The 10099-nt window shown below is 27.9% G+C and overlaps 1 protein-coding gene across 1 annotated transcript; it reads right to left on the bottom strand.

The window, feature by feature from the left end:
* Positions 1 to 2587: 2587 nt before the first annotated feature.
* Positions 2588 to 3602, bottom strand: LOC137830481 (transcription factor MYBC1). Its single transcript, XM_068637853.2, has one exon. The coding sequence runs from the start codon at positions 3465 to 3467 to the stop codon at positions 2784 to 2786; it is 684 nt and encodes a 227-aa protein (XP_068493954.1). The 5' UTR covers positions 3468 to 3602; the 3' UTR covers positions 2588 to 2783.
* Positions 3603 to 10099: the final 6497 nt, after the last annotated feature.

The raw sequence follows: 10099 nt of genomic DNA, 5'->3' as shown, positions 1-10099 counted from the left end.
CCGATTCCAGCGGAAAAGACGAAACTATCCTAAAAAAAAATTTCGAAATATGTGTTCCGGATTTTTTTTTCCAGAACGAAATTTTATATTACGGATTTTTTTATCCGGAATGAGTTTTTCATTTTTGTTTCCGGATTTTTATTTCCGAAATACAATAATCTTTTTTCTGGATTTTTTTTTCCAGAATGTATTATTTATCAATTCCGAATTTTTTTGTCCAGAATTGAATTTTAAATTTTGTTTCCGGATTTTTATTTCCGAAACTCAATAACCACTTCCGGATATATTTTTCTGGAATATATTATTTTTAATTCTGGATTTTTATTTCCGGAAGAAAGGGCATTTTTGGAATTTTTAAAATTGTGTTGGGTGCAGGTTAAAATGTGTTGGGTGCAGGGAGCATTTGCCTTTAAAATTTATAAGGATGCAAAAGAAAAACATGGGGTATAAAAAGGAATTTTCTACAATTCCTTGTTAATTTTCGGCTACTCTATTCAAAACACATGCCTTTGTTCTTCATGCACCCTATGATTACTAACTGTACCCGTAAACTACAAGAAAAAAATATTAAAAAGGGAGAGAGAGAGACTGTACCCTCTCTGAAAGAAGAGAGAAAGAGTAAAATGGTGGGTTTAGTTGGAAGCTTTTCTGATTCTGAAAAATATCATAAATATTCTGAAAAGTTTGTTTTAGAAAACCTGTTCTAGAACACACTGAAACCTTGCTTCAGAAGATTTCTAAGATAAATAATTTAGAAGTCACTTTACAATAGGTAAGATGATCATTTTAAAATTATGGAAGTGAAGGAAAAAAAGCCCTATTAAATTCAGTCCATTTTCTTTCACATTCATTAAATTACACTGTTATCTTCGTCACATTCTGTAAGAATCTTCCTTTCCTTTTATTTTCTTTTATTTCTATGTTAACTTTCTTACTGGTTTGAAATATACTAATACAGTCTACAATTCTGTGAGAGAAAAAATGTTACAGATGTTCAAAAATTAGAGTACTGTAGTAACTTTGCTAATATGTTGATCCATTAAGCATTAGACTCTTATAGAAAAGATACACTGATTAATGGAAACTGATCTAGCAGAATACAAATTCAAACATTTAACATGAGAAGACCATTTCATGCTGAAGCCAGACATAAGGAGCATGACATGATGACGAACACCACACACTGAAACTCTGAAAATTTAGACAAAGAACTCGAGTAGCAGAAAACAATGGCGTTGCAGATACAGCTAACATGTTACTCAGCAACTAGACATTCATTTTGACACTACCTGATGAAAAACTGAAGCAGGATATGATCTTAAATACATAAAATAAATTATAAGAGTCAAAAAGTTTAGTCTTTGTAAGTTCTTTGAGAATCCTGAGTCAATCACAATTTCATATGCCAACTAAGTTATATGCCGAAATTCCAAATATATTGAACATGACAGCTTCTTCAGTTACTGTGTTTTACTGCATCTCAGAGTCTGTGTCAACAAATGCATCTTACTGTCATTCAGAGCACCAAAAACAAAGTCAATACAAATGGTTAGAACATCATCTTTTCCCTCGTTCTTCTGAAATATAGTATATACTGCTAAGATCCTTGTTATGGGAAAATTGATCGTCCAATCACTAAGGAACCTAAGTACATGAGGAAATCTGGTTGTCTAACAAAACAAGAAATTCATGACTAGGTAAAGATGAACTTATTGCTTGTTTTTAAGCATGGCAAAGCTAGAAATTTATGAGCATTAGTGTTCTTGAGTTCAAATAACTGCAAAAAACTAAACCAGCAAGGAAATATAACCTGAATTTTAATTTGCTTTCCATTACACATTTAATTCTTCTATAGAGCCAAACAGAATAAAATCACCTTCTAACAAGAAACAGGGCACAAAACTTGAAACTCGAGTGTGTCCTGGATCTGCTTGAAGAACTCAACCAATGGGCCAATTTGATTAGCTTCCTCCAACAAGCACAAAGCACAGTTTTTACTATCCTCAGGCTCCTAAATAGAAAACTTGTTCCTGCCAATGCTGATATAAAACTTCACAATTGGTAACACCACAGAATCTAGATTGCTTTGAATGCAGCCGATCTATGGACAACAACTACTGGATAAAGCAAGATAAACAAAACTACTGATTCACACAAAAAGAATTACAAAACATCATTTCTCCCAGAAGTGTCTATAGACAGCTACTAATTACAAATAGGTTGCCATTGTCTATAGGAAGGGTGTCATAGCAGAATCTACAACTAATTCAAAACTCTCATGATTACAAGAAACTTGTTTATTCAACCTAAGCATGACCCATTAACGCAATTCTTAAAAAACAAAACGACCTACTTAGACACTAGCCAAGGTTTCAAAATGCCATGTCCTCAAGATCGTTGTCATTGCAGACAAATGCAGCCTCAATTGCTGTTGCAAAGAGTTCAAAAGCTTTGAAATTGAGCCAGAAATTGTGATCACAGAAAGTTCTTAAAATCCTTGGCCTTAACCAAACCTAAGTACACCATCAAACACTAACTTCAAGTGGTGGAAACTACACAGTTCAGACAAAGATAATAACTACAACCATTGACCAACAATAAAAAAACCATCCTTATCAAGAGCAATTTCAGTCACAACTTCAAGTGTTTTGAAGTTAACCACTATTGTAAGTAACTGCATCAACAACATTTGTCAACAATTTTTTACAAAATCAAAAAACGCTAATAAATCGCAACCGCACCCACAATATAGAACCTTGCCATCAACCACTGATCACATTCAATCAATCATCTCCAGGTGGAAACAAAGTAAGAACCTTCCTCCTTCCTGACTCCACATCCTCCACGTAACCCGGCACCGAAGCGCCAATCCTCGACAGAATGGGTAGCTCAAACTGCGCATTCCGCGGCGAACCAAAATGTGCGGCCACCGCCATCTGCTGGTGGTGGCGGTGCGGCTGCAACGCCGGCACAAAGGGCAGGTAGTGCTCGGAGGTCGAACGGGCAGTGGCCTGCAGAAAGTGCGGCGGCACAGGCGAGCTGGCGAAGAGGTGGTCGGTGGCGGAGTCGGCGGCGGAGCCTCCGGCCAAGCCCTGCATGCGCTTCAAGTAGAGGCGGTATTTCTGGAGGTGGCTGGCGACGTTTTCGCGGGTCAAGCCGTCGACGCTCATGAGCTGCATTATGGTCTTGGGAACGGCGTTCTTGATCCCCAAGTGGGCCACGGCATCCACGAAGCGCTTGTGCAGCTGCGGGGTCCACACCAGCCGCGGCCGCTTGAGCGTCCGCGCCGGTTCCTCCTCGGCGGCGGAAGGTGGTTGAAGTGGAAATTGCGGTGGTTCTTGCGAAGAATAAAATTGTTGGTGGTGGTGATTGTGTGAAGGGTTTGTTATGTGAAAAGCTATGGCAAGATGAGGGGTTATTAGGGTTTGGGATAAAGGCATGAGTTCCTCTGGTGAAGGTAACTCCATATCCACTCTTCTTTCTCCTTCTTCTTCTTCACCTTTTCATTTCCCTTTTCTCAATCTTTCATTCTCCTTTTCAATTTTCACCTTTTCATTCTCTGCACTTCAACCCTTTTAAGGAACAAACAGCATAATCATCATATTTTCATAATCAAACAAATTTTTATAAAAAAAACATGATTCTTGTTTATACAATTTATGTTTTTATTTTGTAGAAAGACAGAGTTTTTGTTGCACAAAGGTCATAGATAAACACTTTCTGTCTGTTATGTTTATTTTCTAGATTTGGCATGTTTGGAATGAAGAGAATCTACTTTTTAAGATAAAGTGAAAAATAATCATTATTCACTACAATTGCATTGCAGTTCTTTTAAATTTTGTTAACTAATATAAGGTGTTAAAAACTAAATCAATTGAAAAAATAATTCACAACAATTTCTTTAGTTATCGATTTTTTTATTATTAAATGTTTGACAATTTTGTTATAAGATATTTAAAGTTTTGTTTTGTAAACAAATTTCAATTTTCTGGTATTTTTGAAAAATCTATCCAAATTGAATAAAAAAAGTAATTATATATATATATTGTTTTTTATTTATTTAAAAAAAATTATAATTAACATTTTTACATAAAATAATTAAATTTATAAAACAATTAAACACTTATAAAAAGTAAATTTATAGGTATATATAAAGGTTTCCTAATGTTTTAAATTGTTTTTCTATTTTTTTTTTTTTAATATTTTGTTTTATTAATTTATTTTGGTTATTTGAATATTTTATTATTCTAGAAGTTAACAAAATCGTTTTCTAATTTTAAAATTTTATTTTTTTATTCCCACTTAACTGACAGAGAGATTGGTACGTTATTTTACTGTTTTAAAAATTATCTCATTTTCTATTAAATAAAAAATTCAAGATATTTTTAAATTTTTATTTTATTTTATCATTATCTCATATTTTATTTTATTAATTTATTTTGATTATTATTTTAAAAGTTAATAAAACAATTTTTAATTTTAGAACTTTAATTTATTTGTTATCATTTAACTCGTAGGAGAGTTGAGAGATTGATATGTTATTTTACTGTTTTAAAAAGTTATCTTCTTTTTTATTAAATAAAAAATTCAAGATATTTTTTAAATTTTATTCCTATTTTATCCTTACTTCATATTTTATTTTATTAATTTATTTTGGTTATTTGGACATTTTATAATTTCAAAAGTTAATAAAACAATTTTTTAATTTTTAATTTTATTTTATTTATTGTAGAGAAAAGTGGAGAAATTGGTATATTTTTTATGTTTTAAAGTGATCTCCTTTTCTATTAAATACAAAATTCAAGATATTCTCTACATTTTTTTCCTATTTTATCCTTACTTCATATTTTATTTTATTAATTTATTTTGGTTATCTATACTCTATACTTATACCTGGAGGGGATTCTCCATTATAACTGTTTTTTGTTTTATAAATTTATTTTCCTATTTTATTTTTATATCAATATTTCATTTTATTATTTTATTTTGGTTATTTCGTTATTTTATAATTACTTAAATTTAAAATTAAAAAAATAGTTAATATTAAATTTGAAAGAACTGTTAAGAGGGGGTAAATTCCCTATCTAGCACCATTTATACTTTTATTTTCCTAACTAGCACTCTTTTGTTTTTATTTCCCTATCTAGCATTCTTTTGTTTTTATTTCCCTATCTAGCACCCTTTTATTTTTTATTTCCCTATCTAGCACCATTTCAAAAATAAATTAAAAAATAATAAATTAATTTTTTTTGATAATTTTAATTTTGAATGCATTAAAAAATAAATATTTTAATGTTTAAAATAGTTAGAAATATAATTAATGAATAAAGAAATGTGTTTTTACCAAAAAAAAAATTTAAAATGTTTAGTTTAAAAATTATTTTTCTAAGAATGAATAAAATAAAAAATTAAACTCTACAACAACATAAAAGTTGAATGTATAAACATAAATTAGTATTTATTTTTATTATTATTGATGATGTAATTATGTTAATTTCAAGTAAAAAATACATGACAAAATTATAAAAAAACAAAGTTAAATAAGGACTGATATGAACATAAAAGAACAACATGATCCAAAAAAGAATGTTCATATTGTCAAACATCAAAACACACATAAAGAATATGTCCCAACATTTACTGGATTGTGCATTTCTTGTCATTAATTATGTTTCATTTCGAACAAACTATTTAATGTACCATTGAAAAAAATATTAAATGAATTATCATCTTTCATTTATTTTCATTTTTATGATCAACATATACTTATTTAGTATCGCCTTATATCTCTTATATTTATCTTATTTGGATTTATTTTTATATCTTTTATCTTTATCTTAATTTGTTTTGCCTTTGTTTTATATCTTTTATGTTTTTAGTTATTATTTTTTTTCTACCATTCTTTTTTTTTTATTGTCGCTGTTTTTATTTTCTAGACTTTTTTTTTTCATTTTTTGCTTCTCATTTTTAAGCATTAAGTGTAACATTTGCATTAGTTTTTTTTTAAGATTTTGCATTTAGGATAGACACTTTAATATTACTTGTGTATCCACTATTAATTAATACTAATTGACTTTGTTTTTTTTGTAATTATGTCATGTATTTTTTTACTTGAAATTACCATGATTACATCATCAATAATAATAAAAATAAATAGTAATTTATTTTTATAGATTCAACTTTTATGTTGTTGTAGGGTTTAATTTTTTATTTTCTTCATTCTTAAAAAAAATAATTTTAAACTAAACATTTTAATTTTTTTATTTTATTTTATAAAAACTCATTTCTTTATTCATTAATTATAAATTTATATTTCTAACTATTTTAAACATTAAAAATATTTATTTTTTAATGCATTCAAAATTAAAATTACCAATAAATAAATAAATTATTATTTATTTATTTATTTTTGAAATGGTGCTAGATAGGGAAATAAAAAATAAAAGGGTGCTAGATAGGGAAATAAAAACAAAAGGGTGCTAGATAGGGAAATAAAAACAAAATGGTGCTAGTTAGGGAAATAAAAGTCTAAATGGTGCTAGATAGTGAATTTATCCGTTTAAGAGGTGCAATACAATTATTATTTCTAATTACTCTCCACTATTGTAGCAGTTTTAAAATTTATTTAAAAAACTTATTAGTGCTCCATACTATAATTTTATTTTTATTGGTGATAATATGCTTTTTAAAAATTTATTTAATTTGATTAAAATTTATATTTAATCAAAATAAAATTAAATTGAATAATTGGTAATTTACCATGTAATATTACTATGTTAGTTATGTTTTGATAAAATTTATATGTCTTCTTACATGTGTTCATATTTTTTAAAATGAACTTAAATTTATATTAATAATATAATATAAGTGTGTGAATAATAATATTGTTTATTCAATTTTAATATTAAATATTATTATATATAAATAAATAAAAAATAAAAAATACAGATACACTTGTATTGATTAAGCGAGTTGTCTACTAGGTAATATAATTTAATAAATAAATTTATTAACAATTTTTTTTATGAATTAAGGGAAGGTCAAATAAATCTTTGAACACTAATTTTTTATTTATTTTCCAGTTAAGGAATAACTTATTGTTGCATAATCATGAGTTATAAATTAGTACTTTTCTAAGATATATATGATTAAAAACATATATTAAAAGCTATAATAACATATATTAAAAGCCAAAAAAAATAGACATTTTGGAGAAAGAGGATAGTGATCTAAGTTGTGAAATAGAGAAGCATGAGGTAAGGAATGAAGAGGGATCGGAAATATTAGTACTGTGATGAAATCTGTTTTGTTTGTTAATTATTATTTTTTATATAAAGTTATTTAATGATATTTAATGTTATTATTAATGTTATTTAATGTGATTATTAATGTTAATCACATGAGTATATATCTATTACAAATAACCAATACGTTAAAGAATCCTTGTCATGTAATGATTATTATTGTAATAATGCTTAATCATTATTTTTAGTTCCTATATTAAAGGTTAAAAATTAATTCTAATTCCTATATTTTAAAAAGTTAATATTTTCTGGACGGGTTTGTATCTGGTAATAATGATAATATTAATATTAATATTATTAGTAATATTAATAAGAGTATTAATAACAATATTGTTTATCTATGGGTAATAATTTGTATGTAATATTGAATTTATCTATGGATACAGATCCATTAATAATAATTCGTATTTAATGTTAAATGTACTGACAGATTGACAGTGTCATATTTAGGAAACTCTTTTAATAATTTTATATACGAAAAGTCAATATAAATGAATTTTATATGGGTATCAACATCAATCAAGGGCTGAGATATTATTATGTTTTTCAAAATACAAAAAGATTAAGAAGGATGAACCTCAGTCCCAATTTTTCCAATTGAACCAACAAACTCTTTATTTTGCTTCTTCACAATTCTTGCAATCATACAAAACAAACTCCCAACAAACTTTTTTACTATGTTTTCTATTTAGTGAATCTTATACTTGATAATTCAACTGTTCTTTGTGAGTTCAATATCCATCATTAGGGACAAATTCTTACTTTTGACATGGTACACTTGTCGTAAAATAGTTATCAAGTTTTTGACGTTGTTCTCAGGGAACATTTTAATTTTTTAGTACAAATTCCTAAATATTATAAATATTTTAATTGTTTTTGTTTTATTTTTTAATTTTATTTTATTTTCATATTTGTTTTATTTTTCAAGAGGAAAGCAACATGGTTGAAGAGCAATCATCACCTTCTAAAAGAACACTTGGAGATTATGCAATGCAAGGGGCCAAAACATTTCTTTAGTAGGAAGAGAAGATTGAGCACAAAGAACAAAAATATGATTTCACTTTTCTAGTTTTCTTTTCTTTTCAATTTTTTATTTTTTATTTTATTTTTTAGTTGTTTATTTATGTTTATTTGCTTATTTGTTTATTTTGTTATATTTTGTTTTAAATGTCTTGTATTGCTATTCTTTATTCTTGAATTATTTTCAGTTTTAAGTTAATTATTGAGGGGTTTTCTAGCTTTAGTTTTTCTTAAATAAAAAACTACAATATTAAATTTGAATTATGGAAAAAATGATTTTTTGTTTAAATATTAAATAGTGAAATGAATTAAACACAGGTTGGAAAAGACAATATGATAATCCTTACAAGATGATTAATTAGAATGATAAAACAATAAGGAATGAGTAAACCAAGTGAGTGTGTAAACCCTAAACAGTTTTGAGAGTTTTACTGATAAATTAACAGTTGTGGTTGCTTAAATTTTATTTTATGTTACATCATAAAAGAACATGAAAATGATAGAAGCAATTGTGTTAATTAGGAACCCAGAGCCAGAGCCAAATGATAAGTGTCATATTTCAGTAATATTTCATGTTAAAATACAAATATTTATGAATATTAATTGATAAAATAATTATAATATAACCCTTAATTTATGAATTTAAACTTTTTATATATTTTTGTAATGATTTTTTTTTTCATTTTATAGAGTATAATCGTGGTATATTGAAATATTAGTCAAGATTATATCTTTATTACTTAATAATAATAATAATAATATCTTTTATATTATTAACAATATTGCATTTCTCTCATGGCACACTATAAATGTTAGCATTGAGCTTCTCATTTTCTTATCAAGGAATCCAAATGGCCATTAACTTAAGCTCATTTGTTTTGTTTCTGGTTTTCTCAAATATAGTGATAACAAATGCTACATTTGCCTTGAATAATATCCTAGGTTTCAACATGGAAGAAACATTTCCCCTTAAAGCTCAGCATGACTTGAATCCAACAACTCAGTCTAACAATGTGATTAAAGCTCCTGCTCATACATTAACTATCAGAACCAATAGAAACATATATTTTCATATTCTTCCCAAACGGCCTATTCCACCTTCTGGACAAAGCTGCGATACTCCACCTTGTGGTAGAACCATTAACAACCAACATTTTCATACTCTTCCCAAAGGGCCCGTTCCTCCTTCTGGACCTTCACACAAGTGCAGTACTCCACCTTGTAATAGAAACATTAACAATGTACATTTTCATACTCTTCCCAAAGGGCCCGTTCCTCCTTCTGGACCTTCACACAAGTGCAGTACTCCACCTTGTAATAGAAACATTAACAATGTACATTTTCATACTCTTCCCAAAGGGCCCGTTCCACCCTCTGGACCTTCACATAAGTGCAGCACTCCACCTTGTGGTAGAACCATTAACAACCAACATTTTCATACTCTTCCCAAAGGACCCGTTCCACCTTTTGGACCCTTACATAAGTGCACTACTCCACCTTGTGGAAATAAAGTCAATTAATTGCCTATTAGAGTGACCTTGTTGCACCAACTCAATGTGTTATTGTGTCTTTTTTTCTGGATGAGTGAGTGTAACTATTTGTAATAAATTAATTCAATAATGGCAATATTAAATAATTTCATATTTTCTTAGCAATTTCACACATGAATAAGTCGCTCCTTAGTTTTCTTATGCATTATTTGTTACATTAAATTTATTTTATACAGTATGTACTACCAAATTTTGGAATAAGGAGAAGAGATATAATTCAGAAGT

The sequence above is a fragment of the Phaseolus vulgaris genome, chromosome 7 (assembly GCF_051622355.1).
Source record: "Phaseolus vulgaris cultivar YP4 chromosome 7, ASM5162235v1, whole genome shotgun sequence".
In the NCBI taxonomy this organism is placed as follows: Eukaryota; Viridiplantae; Streptophyta; class Magnoliopsida; order Fabales; family Fabaceae; genus Phaseolus; species Phaseolus vulgaris.
This window is presented reverse-complemented; position numbering and strand designations above follow the sequence as displayed.

Bases quoted from the DNA above. Each gene is read 5' to 3' on its own strand.
- LOC137830481 (XM_068637853.2), bottom strand. From the start codon at position 3,467: ATGGAGTTACCTTCACCAGAGGAACTCATGCCTTTATCCCAAACCCTA.